We start from the raw sequence: 18,949 nt of genomic DNA, 5'->3' as shown, positions 1-18,949 counted from the left end.
AGTATCTGATTATGTAGAGCTGTAATTTTAATATTACTGGGCAGAATAAATTAGGTGAAACCCTTATAAAATATTAGCAGGTCTATTGTCTGTCTTTTTTATTTTTTATTTTTGTCATCTTCCAGATGGTTCTTCTCTTCCATCTCTGGATCTGGGGAACTTGAAGAATAAACGTTGGTGGAACAAGATATTTGGGCAAAACTCTGGTCCTGGTTCAGAAAAATATTCTGTGCTAACACAAATCTTGGTTGGAGGTGCAGCTGGCTGGTGAGGATGTTGTCTTTCCTTTTTGCTCTCTCTTAGACTGTGTACAGTTTAAAACCTGTGATACATTTACTTAGAATCATTTTTGAAAGTGCACGCATATTGCAAAACTACGTGAGTCACAAGTGCTTTTTATTTTTTATATGAATGTGCAGTGACAGTCACTAATTGCAAGGTTGACTGTGAGACAAATTATTTTATGCTTATGCTGAATATAATACCTCATCACATTTAATTATTGCATTTTTAGTTAACAAAAAAAAAAACGCATGTAAAAATGTATTTTCTAATCAGTTTAGTTTAAATGTATATACTTCTCCAACTTATAAACAGCTAGATTATGAGTTGTGCGTTATGGTAAAAAAGCAGCGTTAAGATGTCCTAACGCTGCTTTTTTATGCCCGCTGCTATTACGAGTCTTGAAGGTTTAGGGTCACCGCACACTTCTTTGGTCTTACCGCAAAACGACTTAAGTAAACTTCGTAAAGTCTTTTTTCTATGGGACTTCCATAGCGCCGGTATTACGAGTCTGTCCTGGGAGGCCAAAAAGTGAGTGGTACACCCTACCCTGTCAAGACTCGTAATGCATTCTAAAGTCAGTAGTTAAGAGTTTTACGGTACAATCCTGTAACATAAAACTCGTAACTAAACTGCTAAAAAGTACACTAACACCCATAAACTACCTATTAACCCCTAAACCGAGGCCCTCCTGCATATCAAACACTATAATAACATTTTTAACCCCTAATCTGCCGCACCGGACACCGCCACCACCTACATTATATTTATGAACCCCTAATCTGCTGCCCCCAACATCGCCGACACCTACATTATATTTATTAACCCCTAATCTGCCGCCCCCAATGTCGCCACAACCTACCTACACTTATTAACCCCTAATCTGCTGCCCCCAACGTCGCCGCCACTATATTAAAGTTATTAACCCCTAAATCTAAGTCTAACCCTAACACCCCCTAACTTAAATATAATTTAAATAAATCTAAAGAAAATTACTATCATTAACTACATTATTCCTATTTAAAACTAAATACTTACCTATAAAATAAACCCTAAGCTAGCTACACTATAACTAATAGTTACATTGTAGCTATTTTAGGATTTATTTTTATTTTACAGGGAAGTTTGTATTTATTTTAACTAGGTAGAATAGGTATTAAATAGTTATTAACTATTTAATAATTACCTAGCTAAAATACATACAAAAGTACCTGTAAAATAAAACCTAACCTAAGTTACACTAATACTACACTATAATTAAATAAATTAACAACAATTAAATTAGCTAAAGTACAAAAAACAAACACTAAATTACAGAAAATAATAAACAAATTACGAGATATTTAAACTAATTACACCTAATCTAATAGCCCTATCAAAATAAAAAAAGCCCCCCCAAAATAAAAAAAAAACCCCTAGCCTAAACTACCAATAATCCTTAAAAGGGCCTTTTGCGGGGCATTGCCCCAAAGTAATCATCACTTTTACCTGTAAAAAAAAATACAAACAACCCCCCAACAGTAAAACCCACCACCCACACAACCAACCCCCCAAATAAAATACTATCTAAAAAAACCTAAGCTCCCCATTGCACTGAAAGGGCATTTGGATGGGCATTGCCCTTAAAAGGGCAGTTAGCTCTTTTACAAACCCTAACCTAAAAAATAAAACCCACCCAATACACCCTTAAAAAAAATTAACACTAACCCCCTGAAGATCGACTTACCGGGAGAAGTCTTCATCCAAGCCGGGCGAAGTGGTCCTCCAGACGGGCAGAAGTCTTCATCCAGACGGCATCTTCTATCTTCATCCATCCGGCGCGGAGCGGGTCCATCTTCAAGACATCCAATGCGGAGCATCCTTTTCATCCGACAACTAAAGACGAATGAAGGTACCTTTAAGTGACGTCATTCAAGATTGCGTCCCTTATATTCCGATTGGCTGATTGAATTCTATCAGCCAATTGGAATTAAGGTAGAAAAAATCCTATTGGCTGATCCAATCAGCCAATAGGATTGAGCTTGCATTCTATTGGCTGATTGGAACAGGACTTTGGCCCGGCTTGGATGAAGACTTCTCCCGGTAAGTCGATCTTCAGGGGGTTAGTGTTAGGTTTTTTTAAGGGTGTATTGGGTGGGTTTTATTTTCCGGTTAGGGTTTGGGCTTGCAAAAGAGCTAACTGCCCTTTTAAGGGCAATGCCCATCCAAATGCCCTTTTCAGTGCAATGGGGAGCTTAGGTTTTTTTAGATAGTATTTTATTTGGGGGGTTGGTTGTGTGGGTGGTGGGTTTTACTGTTGGGGGGTTGTTTGTATTTTTTTTTACAGGTAAAAGTGATGATTACTTTGGGGCAATGCCCCGCAAAAGGCCCTTTTAAGGGCTATTGGTAATTTAGTTTAGGCTAGGGTTTTTTTTATTTTGGGGGGCTTTTTTATTTTAATAGGGCTATTAGATTAGGTGTAATTAGTTTAAATATCTTGTAATTTGTTTATTTTCTGTAATTTATTGTGGGTTTTTTTTTGTACTTTAGCTAATTTAATTTAATTGATTTGATTTTTGTTAATTTATTTAATTATAGTGTAGTTTTAGTGTAACTTAGGTTAGGTTTTATTTTACAGGTAAGTTTGTATTTATTTTTGCTAGGTAGTTATTAAATAGTTAATAACTATTTAGTAACTATTCTACCTAGTTAAAATAAATACAATGTTGCCTGTAAAATAAAAATAAACCCTAAGCTAGCTACAATGTAACTATTAGTTATATTGTATGCATACAAAGAGAGAAGCGCTCTACCAGGAACGAACAACAGCTCAGTGGCTTGTTCTATGGCGATTTACCACCTGGAAGCAGCCTCTTTTAGACCAGTGTGCTTTTCACAGAAGAAAACTTTCCTGAAGTATATCAGTCTGATCCTGCCAAGTAAGGTCAGTCCAGCCCCGAAATACCAGGCAATTCTCCTCTGAACAAGGAACATGACAACCCCAGACAATCGTTTCGGCCTCCTATGAGCCTCGTGAGTGAGGTGCAGCCACATTCCTCTAAGGACACTGGGCAAGGAGTCCACGTCTGGTTTCCCCCATCACCCATAGGGAGACTTCCCCAGGGTCATAATAATTTGCATACAAAGAGAGAAGCGCTCTACCAGGAACGAACAACAGCTCAGTGGCTTGTTCTATGGCGATTTACCAACCGGAAGCAGCCTCTTTTAGACCAGTGTGCTTTTCACAGAAGAAAACTTTCCTGAAGTATATGGGGGAAACCAGACGTGGACTCCTTGCCCAGTGTGCTTAGAGGAATGTGGCTGCACCTCACTGACGAGGCCCATAGGAGGCCGAAACGATCGTCTGGGGTTGTCATGTTCCTTGTTCAGAGGAGAATTGCCTGGTATTTCGGGGCTGGACTGACCTTACTTGGCGGGATCAGACTGATATACTTCAGGAAAGTTTTCTTCTGTGAAAAGCACACTGGTCTAAAAGAGGAGGCTGCCTCCGGGTGGTAAATCGCCATAGAACAAGCCACTGAGCTGTTGTTCGTTCCTGGTAGAGCGTTTCTCTCTTTGTATGCAAATTATTATGACCCTGGGGAAGTCTCCCTATGGGTGATGGGGGAAACCAGACGTGGACTCCTTGCCCAGTGTGCTTAGAGGAATGTGGCTGCACCTCACTGACGAGGCCCATAGGAGGCCGAAACGATCGTCTGGGGTTGTCATGTTCCTTGTTCAGAGGAGAATTGCCTGGTATTTCGGGGCTGGACTGACCTTACTTGGCGGGATCAGACTGATATACTTCAGGAAAGTTTTCTTCTGTGAAAAGCACACTGGTCTAAAAGAGGCTGCCTCCGGGTGGTAAATCGCCATAGAACAAGCCACTGAGCTGTTGTTCGTTCCTGGTAGAGCGCTTCTCTCTTTGTATGCAAATTATTATGACCCTGGGGAAGTCTCCCTATGGGTGATGGGGGAAACCAGACGTGGACTCCTTGCCCAGTGTGCTTAGAGGAATGTGGCTGCACCTCACTGACGAGGCCCATAGGAGGCCGAAACGATCGTCTGGGGTTGTCATGTTCCTTGTTCAGAGGAGAATTGCCTGGTATTTCGGGGCTGGACTGACCTTACTTGGCGGGATCAGACTGATATACTTCAGGAAAGTTTTCTTCTGTGAAAAGCACACTGGTCTAAAAGAGGCTGCCTCCGGGTGGTAAATCGCCATAGAACAAGCCACTGAGCTGTTGTTCGTTCCTGGTAGAGCGCTTCTCTCTTTGTATGCAAATTAGTTATATTGTAGCTAGCTTAGGGTTTATTGTATAGGTAAGTATTTAGTTTTAAATAGGAATAATGTAGTTAATGATAGTAATTTTATTTATTTAAATTATATTTAAGTTAGGGGGTGTTAGGGTTAGGGTTAGACTTAGGTTTAGGGGTTAATACATTTAGTATAGTGGTGCAGCAGATTAGGGGTTAAAGGGACAGTCTAGGCCAAAATAAACTTTCATGATTCAGATAGAGCATGTAATTTTAAACAATTTTCCAATTTACTTTTATCACCAATTTTGCTTTGTTCCCTTGGTATTCTTAGTTGAAAGCTTAACCTAGGAGGTTCATATGCTAATTTCTTAGACCTTGAATCCCACCTCTTTCAGATTGCATTTTAACAGTTTTTCACCACTAGATGGTGTTAGTTCACATATTTCATATAGATAACACTGTGCTTGTGCACGTGAAGTAATCTGGGAGCAGGCACTGATTGGCTAGACTGCAAGTCTGTCAAAAGAACTTAAAAAGGGGGCAGTTTGCAGAGGCTTAGATACAAGATAATCACAGAGGTTAAAAGTATATTAATATAACTGTGTTGGTTATGCAAAACTGGGGAATGGGTAATAAAGGGATTATCTATCTTTTAAAACAATAACAATTCTGGTGTAGACTGTCCCTTTAATAAATGTAGGTAGGTGGCGTCGATGTTAGGGACGGCAGATTAGGGGTTACTAATGTTTGCGAGGCGGGAGTGTGGCGGTTTAGGCGTTAATATGTTTATTATAGTGGCGGCGACGTTGGGGGCGGCAGATTAGGGGTTCATAATTATAATGTAGGTGGCGGCGGTGTCCGGAGCGGCAGATTAGGGGTTAATAAGAATAATGTAGGTGTCGGCGATGTCGGGGACGGCAGATTAGGGGTTAATAAGAATAATATAGGTGTCGGCGATGTCGGGGGCGGCAGATTAGGGGTTAATAAGTGTAAGATTAGGGGTGTTTAGACTCGGGGTTCATGTTAGGGTGTTGGGTGTCAACATAACTTTTATTTCCCCATAGGAATCAATGGGGCTGCGTTAAGGAGCTTTACGCTGCTTTTTTGCAGGTGTTAGACTTTTTCTCAGCCGGCTCTCCCTGTTGATTCCTATGGGGAAATCGTGCACGAGCACATAGGACCAGCTCACCGCTTACTTATGCAGCGCTAGTATTGGAGTGCGGTAATGAGCAAAATTTTGCTCAATGTTCACTTGTCTTAACGACGGATTTGTAAAAACTCATAATACCAGCGCTGTAGGGAAGTGAGCGGTGAGGGAAAACTGCTCGTTAGCACTGCATAGCCTCTAACGCAAAACTCGTAATCTAGCCGAAGGTTTGGTACAAATTATCATTATCAGTTTTTTAAATAGCGCCAACATATTCCGCAGCGCTATAAACATAGACATAGTGTACAAGGTAATACTTATAGGGATCAAATGGGTAGAGGGCCCTGCCGAGAGTTGCACTGTTGTAGTTAGCTCTTATGAAGGTGATCTACAAACAGCTAGACTCATAGGCTTACATTCTAAGGGGGCTAAAGGGGTTAGCAGAGGAGAGGAACTGGGGTTAGGAAAGATTAGTGTAGGTTGTATACTTCCCTGAACAGTAGCGTCTTTAGGGAACGCTTGAAGCTTTCAAAACTTGGGGACAATCTTGTGGAGTGAGGCAGAGAATTCGACAAGATAGGAGCCAGTCTGGAGAAGTCCTGTAGATGGGAATGAGAGTAGGAGGTTGTGAGCAGAACGAAGGGGACGGGAGGGAGAGTATCTGGAGACATGGTATATATATATATATATATATATATAATTTCTCTCTATCCTAAAGCCCGTGTACACGGGCCATTTTTTGCAGTAGAGCGGTCCCACCCCTTGCTCTCTCCCTGTAAAGCTGCTGTAAGTATTTGAATAGTGGAACACAACTGCAGAGTAATTAGCCTAAAAATGTAGGTTTGTCTCACAGTTTGATAAAGAACCCACTATCAGCAAATGGATTCCAATTTATTCAGTGAAGTATGTTAAGCAATTGGAAACAATAAGCCAAAGGAATTGATATTAATAGTTCGTTGCATACAAAATATCATATAAGCTTATTGTATCTTGGGGAGTCATAGTCATGTAATTGTCAGATACCTGTTTATGTCAGATACCACTTGTTCAATGTTATACCTCTTATTATAGAAACAGCAGTAAGAGATTATATATATGCAGGTTGTGACACAAAGTTAAACACTGGATCGCCTAAGTGAAAAGCCTTGTGTGTTAATCTTGCCCACAATTCTGAACACACATAAATATATATGGAATAATACGTGGGAGCAGTTAGAGGGCACAAGTAATATGATAATTTGTAAATAAAGATACTAATGATGCGTAGAGACAGGTTTAATGCAAGTATCCAGATATACCCCAATGTAATATTAACTGTAGCGTGGAGAGCGGTTTTGCTTTTAGTAGCAACAGTCAGTATAGATTATACAAGTAGAATTTACTATTATGCGGTTTAGGTAAGCAGGTTAGATCTGTACAGTTCAATTGTATACAACCTGTTCCTTTTGAGTGTGGAGAGGAGCGGTAACTTTGCTTGAGAGAGCAGAGGAGCGGTGGCTGACTTCGGCTACAGCTGATGACGTCAGCGGCAGCAGCAGAGTTCTCCGTGAGAAGGAATAGGAGCTGCAGATTAGAAGAGCTGTTTGTGACAGCTTGTGTGTCCTGTGGCAAAAGTTCCTAACAAGGAGCAGGGAAGTGGTTCCAATACCACAAGTGAGGCGAGGTGAGTTCTGTGCAAGTCAGTACACACTTGCTATAAACGGAACAAATTAACCAAGCAAAGATCATAGGAAAGGGTGGAGTTTAAATAGGGCAGAGTAAGATGAACAGGTGATCCTTAAAGGGACAGAGAGGAATGTAACCCTGACAGTAATACACCTTTAAGAACTTATGAGGAGTTTAGTATCGTTATCAAAAGAATGCGTTCCTCTTATTTCATCACCTTGTATAACGATTGCAGCCCAGGACAGCCACAGAGTTGCATTGGAAATCACACTGACAGTTTGAGCTCAGACCGGATATGTAACTACACACTTAGATGGAAAATATACAGACAGTTTAAACTTTGTCCGGTTGTTATAAACAAGTGGAGCAGTGATACCAGATGTGAGAGAGCAATAGTTAATTTGTATAACTGCCAAGTGGCGAAAGTAGTACCTGGCTTAAAGTCCTGTGAAAGGAATCGTGGTGAGACGCCAACTCCGTTTCTCCTGTTACAGAGAATCAGTCCGTTATGCAGAAAACCGGAAGTGAGGTTGTTTGTAGACGCCAGGGAATCCCCTCCTAGCGTAGAAGCTGCAGATATTAATCCTATACAAGTTCAACTATGAGGCATGATTGCGGTTCAGGTAAATAGTCATACAGAGATGGCAGATGGTATTGCAGTTAGTAGAGATAAGAGTGTTTATACTTGCGGTGGTTGATTCAGAGAGTTGGTTAACAGCTGACCCGGTTACTGGAACGGAATCTCCCTGTTGTTTGGTTAGAAAGCAAGTTGAAGCAGATAAATGGAAAGATTCACTTCACTGATAGATTTCCAGAGAGGCTCAGGATATAAGGTGTAGCAACCTAACACATTGAATACTAAGCAAAGAATGAAAGCAATTCAGCTGCTTAAAAAGGGAGGAGCAGCCAATCCTAAGTCAGGAATTGAGATGTAGAATTTAAAGGTATAGTGGAACATTCCTGACATGACCCCCACCTCAAGGAAGCTGTCCCATAGCTACAGGCCGAGGTCGATCGGGGTGTCTCCAATAAAAAAGAAAGACCAACTTAGGAGCGTTGAGGTTCGATACGGGCTCCCAAGTGTCGTCATCCTGAGAGTAATTCTTCTAGTGTACCAAGTACTGCAAGACCCCCTTACGATATCTAGAGTCTAAGATAGATTCCACTTCATACTCGTTGTCTCCAAGTATGGGGACTGGAGGTGGTAACAAAGAATGAGTCTATCTTGTTGGAGTATATGGTTTTAGTAGAGATACATGGAAGGTTGGATGTATCTTAATGTTCCTGGTAACTTCAATGTAACTGCGTTCTGGTTAATTATTCGAAGTATAGAAAACGGACCAATAAAGAGACTTGCAAGTTTCTTAGATGGTATTTGTAATCTGAGGTTTTTAGTGGAGAGCCAAACCATGTCTCCAACATGGTGGAGGCTCTCTTCGTCGTAGATCATAATAATGTTTTTGGGTGTTCCGAATGTTCTCTTGTATAAACTTAAAGTTTTCTTGTAGGGAGTTAAGAGTATCGTCAACCAATGGAGAATCAGATGCACCTAAAGATGAGATGGTTAAAATCTGGATGATGGCCATAGTTCGCAAAGAAAGGTGTCAATTTTGTTGAGGAATTAACAGAGTTGTTATATGAGTATTCGGCCATAGAGAGGAACTTCATCCAGTCGTGCTGATGATATGAGCAATAACACCTGATGTACTGTTTGAGCCATTGATTTAATCTCTCAGCTTGACCGTTCGAGGGTGAAAAGCAGTAGTGAACCGGTGGTCTATCTGGGTTATCTCACAGAGCTTAGTCCAAAATCTAGAAGTAAATTGTGTACCTCTGTCGGTAGTTAAGATTGGTGGAATGCCATGTAATTTGACAATGTTGTCAATGAATAGGTGAGCCGTTTCAGATGAAGTTGGGAGCTTATGATAAGATATGAAGTGTGCCATTTTAGTGAGAATGTCTATGGTGACTAATATGGTGTTTTGGTTATTTGAGGTAGGTAGTTCAACGATGAAATCCATTGATACATGTTGCCAAGGTTTGCTTGGTATAGGTAGGGGCATTAACAGTCCATAGGGAGGTCTTCTTTCCGGTTTAGAGGTTGCACATGTCAAACAGGTTTGCACATAGTCTTGTACAGAAGTTTTCATATTTGGCCACCAGAAGGTTCTGGTCAATTGTTATAAGGTACGTTGGATACCAGGGTGTCCAGCCAAGGGTGAGTCATGGAAAGTCTTAAACAGTCTTAAACAGTTGTGGTCTCATACAGGGTGGTATGAAGACCTTGGTATCGTGATAGTAAATACCTGCAATCTTCTGAAGTGAAGGATGAGGTGACGAAACCTGTTTGTCACAATAAGATCTTAATTCTGCTAAAAGTGGGGTAACAAGTCCAATGAAACGTTCCGGGGGTATGATGGTTTTTCTAGAGTTTTCCTCTAGTGGTTTGTCGGCTAAGCGGGACAGAGCATCAGCTTTCCCATTCCTAATTGCTGGTCTGTAGATAATGTTAAAATTGAATCTTTCGAAATATAGGCTCTAGCGTACCTGCCGAGCAGATAGTGTTTTATTGCTTTGTAGATATTGCAATTTTTTGTGATCAGTAAAAAATGGTAATTGGTAGCTTAGTGCTCTCTAGGAGATGCCTCCAATGTTCCAACAAACGTCTTATGGCCAAAAGTTCTTTATCCCCGATGGAGTAATTTCTTTCGGCAGGTGTCATTACCTTAGAGTAGTATGATATGGGATGTATAGGATCTTTGAGGGATTTCTGTTGAGAGAGGACTGCGCCAATGGCGAAGTCAGAGGAATCAACCTCTAGGATATATTGATGTTTGGGATCTGGAAATTGAAGAATAGGTGCAGTGATGAAACGGGTCTTTAGGAAGTTAAATGCAGATGTGGCTTCAGAGGACCAAATGAATGGAGTGGAAACACCGGTTAATGTTGTAAGAGGTTTGACAATCCTGGAAAAATCTTTGATGAATTTTCTGTAATAATTTGAAAACCCTAAAAAGCAGTGTAGCTCTTTTTTGTTCGTAGGAAGTGGCCATTCTTCAACTGCTTCAACCTTCTCTCTTTGCATTTGGATGCCAGAGGGAGATATATTGTATCCCAAGAAAGACACATGATCTGTGTGATATTTGCATTTCTCAGGCTTTGCCTACAATTTATGGACTCTCAGTCTGGAGAGTACCCAATGAACGTGTTTTATGTGTTCAGCTTTGGTTTTAGAATAAATGAGTATATCGTCTAAATAAACAACTAAGCATACATCTAGAAGATCACGAAAAATATAATTGATAAAATGTTGAAACGTGGCGGGGGCATTACAAAGGCCAAATGGCATTACCAGGTATTCATATAGGCCATATCTTGTTCTAAAAGCAGTTAGCCACTCATGACCTTCTTTTATCCTTATTAAATTGTAAGCCCCTCTTAAATCCAGTTTGGAAAAGATAGTAGCTTCTGACAATCGTTCAATTAATTAATTCAGGTATTAACGGCAGAGGATAACGATTTTTAACTGTTCGTTTGTTCAGCTCACAATAATCTATTATCGGCCTGAGAGTGGAATCCTTGTTACGAACGAAAAACATACCTGCGCCTGCAGGGGAAGTGGAAGCTCTAATGAAACCCTTTCTCGGGTTTTCTTCAAGGTATTGCTTCAAGTGATCTAGTTCTGGTTGGCTTAGGGGATATAGGTGTCCATAAGGTATACTGGCACATGGTTGAAGTTGAATTGGGCAGTCATATACCCGATGAGGTGGAAGATTTTCGGCCTCAGTCTTACTGAATACATCCAGAAAATCACTATACTCAGAAGGTAACTGGTAAATTTGAGACAATGTATGCATCATGAAATGATTATGGAAACAGGTGTTTTTGCAATAATCTGAACAAAATTTTATTTGAAAAGGATACCAATCAATGGAAGGGTTATGCAAGTGGAGCCATTTTAAACCCAAAACAATAGGGAAATGGGGGGGAAGGTAATACATCGAATGACAACCATTCTATATGACCTAGGACAGACACTACTATCGGTACAGTCTAGTGTGTTATGGGGCCAGAGAGAATGGTGGAACCATCTATCACTCGGATTGTAATAGGTGTTTTTTTTTCTTAACCAGTGGTATGTTGTTGGCGTTACCGAACTGCTGATCTATAAAATTTCCGTAGGCACCTGAATATATGATGGCATCAGTCGTCAGTGACCTTTGATCCCACTGTAAGGAAAGAGTTGACATACACTAAGAAGGATTGTTATCATTATTGAGCGATGTAATCATGTGTTCAGACTTACTTCTTTTATTCTTGAGTAAGATTGCGCAGTACATATACAAATTTTTAGTCCTTCTCCTGAGTTTTTCTTCTGGACAGAGTGGTCCTTTTAAAACTCCAATCTCCATAGGTCTACCTGCTGCTTCGTGGAACCGTGGGAGGGGTGTACTGCAGAAGTCAGCAAGCCTTTAGGTCTGGTGTCAGAGGTATACCTTTCAGTCTTTCTCTCACGCAATCTGCGGTCAATTTGGGTTGCCATTTTCATCATGCCATCTAAAGTTTTTGCTAATTCAATCCTTGCAAATTCGTCTTTCAGTGTTTCAGAAAGGCCTAACTTGAATTGGTTGCAGAGAGCAATGGGATTCCAGAGCGAATCTGAAGCAAACATTGGAAATCACACTGACCGTTTGAGCTCAGACCGGATATGTAATTACACACTTAGATGAAAAATATACAGACAGCTTAAACTTCGTCCGATTGTTATAAACAAGTGGAGCAGTGATACCAGATGTGAGAGAGCAATAGTTAGTTTTTATAACTGCCAAGTGGCGAAAGTGGTACCTGACTTAAAGTCCTGTGACAGGAATCATGGTGAGACGCCAACTCTGTGTCTCCTGTTACAGAGAATCAGTCCGTTATGCAGAAAACCGGAAGTAAGGTTGTTTGTGGACGCCAGGGAATCTCCCTCCTAGCGTAGAAGCTGCAGAGATTAATCCTATAAAAGTTCAACTATGAGGCGTGATTGTGGTTTAGGTAGAGTCATACAGAGATGGCAGATGGTATTGCAGTTAGTAGAGATAAGAGTGTTTATACTTGCGGTGGTTGATTCAGAGAGTTGGTTAACAGCTGACCCGGTTACTGGAACGGAATCTCTCTGTTGTCTGGTTAGAAAGCAAGTTGAAGCAGATAAATGGAAAGATTCACTTCACTGATAGATTTCCAGAGAGGCTCAGGATTTAAGGTGTAGCAACATAATACATCAAATACTAAGCAATGAATGAAAGCAATTCGGATGCTTAAAAAGGGAGGAGCAGCCAATCCTAAGTCAGAGGAATTGAGAGGTAGAATTTAAAGGTATAGTGGAACAATCCTGACACTCGCTCTCTCTTTTGCTCTCTCCCCCTTCTCTTTCTTTTTAATGACACGATGAGTCCACGAATCATCTAATTACTATTGGGAATATCTCTTCTGCCCTGCAGGAGGCAGCAAAGAGCACCACAGCAAAGCTTTTAAATATCACCTCCCTTCCCTCCCAACCCAGTCATTCTCTTTGCCTACGTTAAGTGCAAGGAGGTGGTAAATTTAGGTGTTAGAAAAGATTCTTCAATCAAGAGTTTTTTATTTTTAAAGTAGTACAAGATTGTGCTGCTTTGTCCTGGGGTGTAGCCGTAGTCCATATCAGTCTCTTCAATAGAGCAGTGGTGACTTTAGAGCAATGCTGCCCTACTCCCAAAGCCTGAAGGAAATTACTCAGCCTTTTATTTCTCCACAGGTCGATGTGACGGAGAGGACCTCTCAAGCCTGTGAGCTGCCTTGCTGTCAGGCAGATGTATAAGGTAAGTGCTAACTTTATTATTTCTGGGGACAACAGAAACAACACTCGGAAAGAAGTGAGCACTACATCTCAAACAATTATTCACATAATGAAGGGCTCAGAATAGTAGAGGGGCTCTTTATTGTGGTGGGACACGTAAACTCTCCTAGATGGAGAGGACTTTTGACAGCCTTATGACGCTGGGGCTGGGAGACAGTTATTGTAAATGGCTCTGGTGATTTTACTCTCCCGGCGGTTTAACTTAGTAAAATACCGACCGGGAGATTGTTCCTTATGGCGACGCCCACGATGGGCGGATCATATCTGAGTTGCGTGCCACTTTTAATGCATCTCAGTGTGAGATACACAAATAAGAGATCTTCATAATCTACCTAGAATAGCATGATTCTTGGTACAAGCATGCTTTTCTAGGACCGGAAAACACTTGCTTTCTCCTTCTGCTGAGTTCCGGATCGTCTTCTGAATCAAAGCAGTATAGCCTCGGTACAGCGAGTCAGGTAGGCACCTCAACAAAGCTGCTGAGGTGTAGAGGCGTTATATTTCTATTTAATCTGCTGAATTTGCATTTTTGCAACCTCCGGTAAAAAAGTTACACTTTTAAAATTTAAAGAGACAGTAACGTTTTTTTCACTTTGAAATTTTTATTATAAAATGTATGGTTTTAATTGATAATTGAACCAGTATGGACCAAGAGGCCTTACAAAATGTCACTTGTTCCTTGTGTTTAGATGCCAATGTGGAACCACCAATCCCTTTCTGTTCCTCGTGTATTAAGAGGACTTTAAGTTATAGGGGAAAAAAAAATTCTGAGCCAGCATTTTCGAAAGCAATTGTTGTCCAGGAATCTAATGACGAGGTTCAATATATGCCGCAGCTTTCTCCTCAAGCGCCCCAAATTTTACCGCCCTCACATGCAGTGCCCTGCGTTTCCTCTCTAGCTCCTGCAGGATTTACTTTAAAAGACATCGCTTCTCTCATGTCTTCTGCAGTTTCAGATGTGTTTGTCTGCTTTCCAAATGTTGCAGGGAAAGCGTCAGAGGAAAATTAGAAATTCAGTAAGCGAGGTTTCTGATGCAGTTGTTGCTATTCCAGATGTCCCCTCACAGAAGCCTGAGGAGGAGGAGGATAACGTAGTAGCATCTGAAGGTGAAATTCCGCTTGCTGTATCCTTCAGGTTTAAGCTAGAGCACCTCCGTCTGTTACTTAAGGAGGTTTTAGCTACTTTGGACGACAGGGATTCCACGATAAGTCCAGTAAGCTAGACAAATATTTTGAGGTACCTTCTTCGATGGAAGTTTATCCAGTACCAGACCAAGCTTCTGAGATCATTGCTTAGGAGTGGGAGAGACCGGGGTTACCCTTTTCTCCATCTCCTATATTTAAAAAGATGTTTCCCATAGCCGACTCAGATAAGGAGGCTTGGCAAACAATCCCCAAGGTGGAAGGAGCTGTTTCCACCTTAGCCAAGAGAACTACTATACCCATAGAGGATAGTTGTTCTTTCAAAGATCCTTTGGACAAAAAATTAGAGGGATTACTCAAGAAGATGTATGTACACCAGGGCTTATAATGGCAGCCAGCTGTGTGCATTGCTACCGTCACTAGTGCGGCGGCATATTGGTTTGATGCATTGTCCGATGCTATCAGGAGAGAAACTCCTCTGGATGGAATCCAGGATAGGATAAAAGCCCTTAAATTGGCTAATTCTTTTATTACGGATTCTTCCCTTCAAGTTATCAAACAGGGAGCGAAGATTTCAGGTTTTTCTGTTCTAGCTCACAGAGCCTTATGGTTAAAGCCTTGGTCTGCGGATGTATCCTCTAAGTCTAAGCTCGTAGCGATTCCTTACAAGGGGAAGACCTTGTTTAGACCTGGCTTGATGGAAATAATCTGATATTACGGGAGGTAAGGGTCACCTTTTCCCTCAGGATAAGAGAAACAAACAAAAGGGACGCCAGAGCAATTTTCGTTCCTTTCGAAATTTCAAGGGAAATTCTTCCTCTTCCATCTCCAAGCAGGAACATTCTAAACCTTCATGGAGACCCAATCAGTCTTGGAATAAGGGGAAAAAAAATCCAAGAAGCCCGCCATTGAACCAAAGTCAGCATGAAGGTTCTGCCCCCGATCCGGGACCGGATCTTGTAGGGGGCAGACTTTCCTTCTTTGCTCAGGCTTGGGTTCGAGATGTTTAGGATCCCTGGGCAGTAGAAATAGTGTCCCAGGGATACAAACTAGAGTTCAACAGTTTTGAAGCAGGTTTCTGCTTTCAAGATTATCTGTAGACCAGACTAAAAGAGAGGCGTTCTTACACTGTATAAGAGACCTCTCCGACCTGGAAGTGATAGTTCCTGTTCCGATTCAGGAACGGGGTCTGGGATTTTATTCCAATCTGCTCGTGGTTCCCAAAAAAGAAGGAACCTTCAGGCCTATTTTAGACCTCAAAAGTGTAAACAAATTCCTCAGAGTACCGTCCTTCAAGATGGAAACTATTCGTTCCATTCATCCTTTGGTCCAAGAAGGTCAATTTATGACAACGGTGGATTTAAAGGACGCGTACTTGCATGTTCCTATTCACAAGGACCATCACAAGTTTCTAAGGTTTGCCTTTCTAGATAAACACTTCCAATTCGTGGCTCTGCCCTTCGGTCTTGCCACAGCTCCCAGAATTTTCTCAAAGGTTCTGGGTTTGCTTTTGGCGGTGCTTCGGTCACGGGGCATTGCAGTGGCACCCTATCTGGACGACATCCTAGTCCAGGCACCATCCTTCCAACAAGCAAGATACCACACGGAAATGCTGCTATCCTTCCTGCGATCTCATGGGTGGAAGCTAAATTTGGAAAAGAGTTCCTTAATCCCAAATACAAGGGTAACTTTCTTTTGAACCATAATAGATTCCCTATTGAAGATTTTTCTGATAGAAGTCAGGAAATCAAAGATTTCCGATACTTATACTTGTCTAGCGCTTCAGTCCACTCCTCGGCCATCAGTGGCTCAGTTCATGGAGGTAATCGGGCTGATGGTTGCGGCAATGGACATCATCCCGTTTGCTCGGTTCCACCTCAGACCTCTGCAGTTAAACATGCTCAGGCAAGGGAACAGAGATTATGCGGACTTGTCTCCTCAAATATTTCTGGAGCAGGAGACAATGGATTCTCTGCAATGGTGGTTGTCTCTGGATCATCTTACCCAGGGAACCTGCTTTCGCAGACCATCTTGGGTGATAGTGACAACAGATGCCAGCCTTCTAGGATGGGGAGCAGTCTGGGGCTCCCTAAAGGCTCAGGGAGTTTGGACTCAGTCAGAGTCTGTTCTTCCTATAAACATTCTGGAGCTGAGAGCAAACTTCAATGCTCTTCTGGCCTGGCCCCAGTTAGCCTCGGTCCAGTTTTTCAGGTTCCAGTCGGACAACATTACTTCAGTGGCTTACATCAATCATCAGGGAGGAATGAGAAGTTCCTTACCTATGACAGAGGTAACCAAAATAATTCAGTGGGTGAAAACCAACTCTTGCTATCTGTTGGCGATCCACATCCCAGGGGTGGACAACTGGGAGGCGGATTTCCTGAGCAGGCAGACCTTTCATCCGGGGGAGTGGGAACTCCATCCGGAAGTGTTTTCCAGCCTGATCCTCAAATGGGGTCAGCCGGAATTGGATCTCATGGTATATCGGCAGAATGTCAAGCTACCGAGGTATGGGTCGAGGTCCAGGGACCCTCAGGAGGTACTGATAGACGCCCTGGCGGTACCTTGGACGTTCAGACTAGCATACCTATTTCCTCCGTTTGCTCTTCTTCCTCGGGTCATTGCTGGAATCAAGCAGGAGAGGGCCTCGGTGATCCTCGCAGGATTTGATATGCAGATCTGGTGGACATGGCTCGCAAACCTGTAACGAGAAGGATTTACCATAAGATAAGGCGTAAATATCTATATTGGTGTGAATCCAAGGGCTACTCCTGGAGTAGAGTTAGGATTCCTAGAATTTTGTCTTTTCTCCAAGAGGGTTTGGAGAAAGGATTATCGACAAGTTCCCTTAAGGGTCAAATTTCTGCCTTATCTATTTTGTTACACAAACGTTTGGCAGATGTTCCAGATGTACAATCCTTTTGGCAGGCCTTGGTCAGGATCAGGCCTGTGTTCAAGCCAGTTACTCCTCCATGGAGTCTTAATTTAGTTCTTCAAGGGGCTCCGTTTGAGCCTATGCATTCCTTAGATATTAAGTTGTTATCTTGGAAAGTTTTATTTCTTGTTGCAATTTCTTCTGCTTGCAGAGTATTAGAACTTTCAGCATTGCAATATGAGTCCCCTTACCTTATTTTTCATTCAGATAAGGTAGTTTTACGTACGAAATTAGGATTTCTTCCTAAAATTGCTTCGGATCGGAACATTAATCAGGAGATTGTGGTTCCTTCTCTGTGTTCTAATCCTACCTCTCAGATGGAAAGGCTTCTGCACAATTTGGACGTGGTTTGTGCCTTAAGGTTTTACCTACAGGCGACTAAGGAATTTCGTCAGTCTTCTGCTTTGTTTATGGTTTTCTCAGGAAAACGTAAGGGACAGAAAGCTATGGCTACTTCTCTTTCTTTTTGGCTGAAGAGTATCATACGTTTCGCATATGAGACTGCTGGACAGCAGCCTCCAGAGAGAGTTACGACTCATTCCACGAGGGCTGTTGCTTCCTCATGGGCATTTTAGAATGAATCTTCTGTGTTAAAGATTTGCAAGGCTGCTACCTGTCCTCTCTTCACACTTTTTCAAAGTTCTATAAATTTGATACTTTTGCCTCTGCTGAGGCCGCTTTTGGGAGAAAGGTTCTTCAAGCAGTGGTGCCTTCCATTTAGGTTACCTGTCTTGTCCCTCCCGTATCATCTGTGTACTCTAGCTTGGGCATTGATTCCCAATAGTAATTAGATGATCCGTGGACTCATCGTGTCATTAAAAAGAAAAGAAAATTTATGCTTACCTGATAAATTTATTTCTTTTTTGACACAATGAGTCTACGGCCCGCCCTATTTTTGAGTAGACAGATTTTTGTTTATTATAAATTTCAGATACCTTGTTAGTTCCTTTCTTTCCTTTACTTTGCTCGAATGACTGGGTTGGGAGGGAAGGGAGGTTATATGCAACAGCTTTGCTGTGGTGCTCTTTGCCGCCTCCTGCAGGGCAGGAGAGGTATTCCCAATAATAATTAGATGATCCGTGGACTCATTGTGTCAAAAAAGAAATACATTTATCAGATAAGCATAAATTTTCTTTTCTCTCTCCCCCCCCCCTCTCTTTTGCTCTCTTTCTCTCTCTCGCTCTCTCTCTCTCTCTCTCTCTCTCTCTGTCTCTCTCTCGCTCTCTCTCCCCCCCTCTCTTTTGCTCTCTCTCCCCCCCTCTCTTTTGCTCTCTCTCCCCCCCTCTCTTTTGCTCTCTCTCCCCCTCTCTTTTGCTCTCTCTCTCCCCCCTCTTTTGCTCTCTCTCGCTCGCTCGCTCTCTCTCCTCTCTCTGTGTATGTCTCTCTCTCTCTCTCTGTGTCTCTCTCTCGCTCTCTCTCCCCCCTCTCTCTTTTGCTCTCTCTCTCTCCCCCCTCTCTCTTTTGCTCTCTCTCTCTCCCCCCTCTCTCTTTTGCTCTCTCTCTCTCCCCCCCTCTCTTTTGCTCTCTCCCCCCCTCTCTTTTGCTCTCTCCCCCCTCTCTTTTGCTCTCTCTCTCTCCCCCTCTCTTTTGCTCTCTCTCTCTCCCCCCTCTCTTTTGCTCTCTCTCTCTCCCCCTCTCTTTTGCTCTCTCTCTCTCTCTC

At 42.1% G+C, this 18,949-nt stretch overlaps 1 protein-coding gene across 1 annotated transcript in view; it reads left to right on the top strand.

The window, feature by feature from the left end:
- The window catches only part of FUNDC2 (FUN14 domain containing 2), a 77,101-nt gene that overhangs the window by 3,765 nt on the left and 54,387 nt on the right, over positions 1-18,949 (top strand). The window contains exon 2 of the mRNA XM_053698908.1: positions 126-267. Coding sequence (XP_053554883.1) covers positions 126-267 — 142 coding nt within the window. The remainder of the gene's footprint in view (positions 1-125; positions 268-18,949) is intronic.

This window comes from Bombina bombina, chromosome 1, assembly GCF_027579735.1.
Source record: "Bombina bombina isolate aBomBom1 chromosome 1, aBomBom1.pri, whole genome shotgun sequence".
In the NCBI taxonomy this organism is placed as follows: Eukaryota; Metazoa; Chordata; class Amphibia; order Anura; family Bombinatoridae; genus Bombina; species Bombina bombina.
The sequence above is the reverse complement of the archived record's forward strand: the minus strand, read 5'-3'. Positions and strand labels throughout refer to the sequence as shown.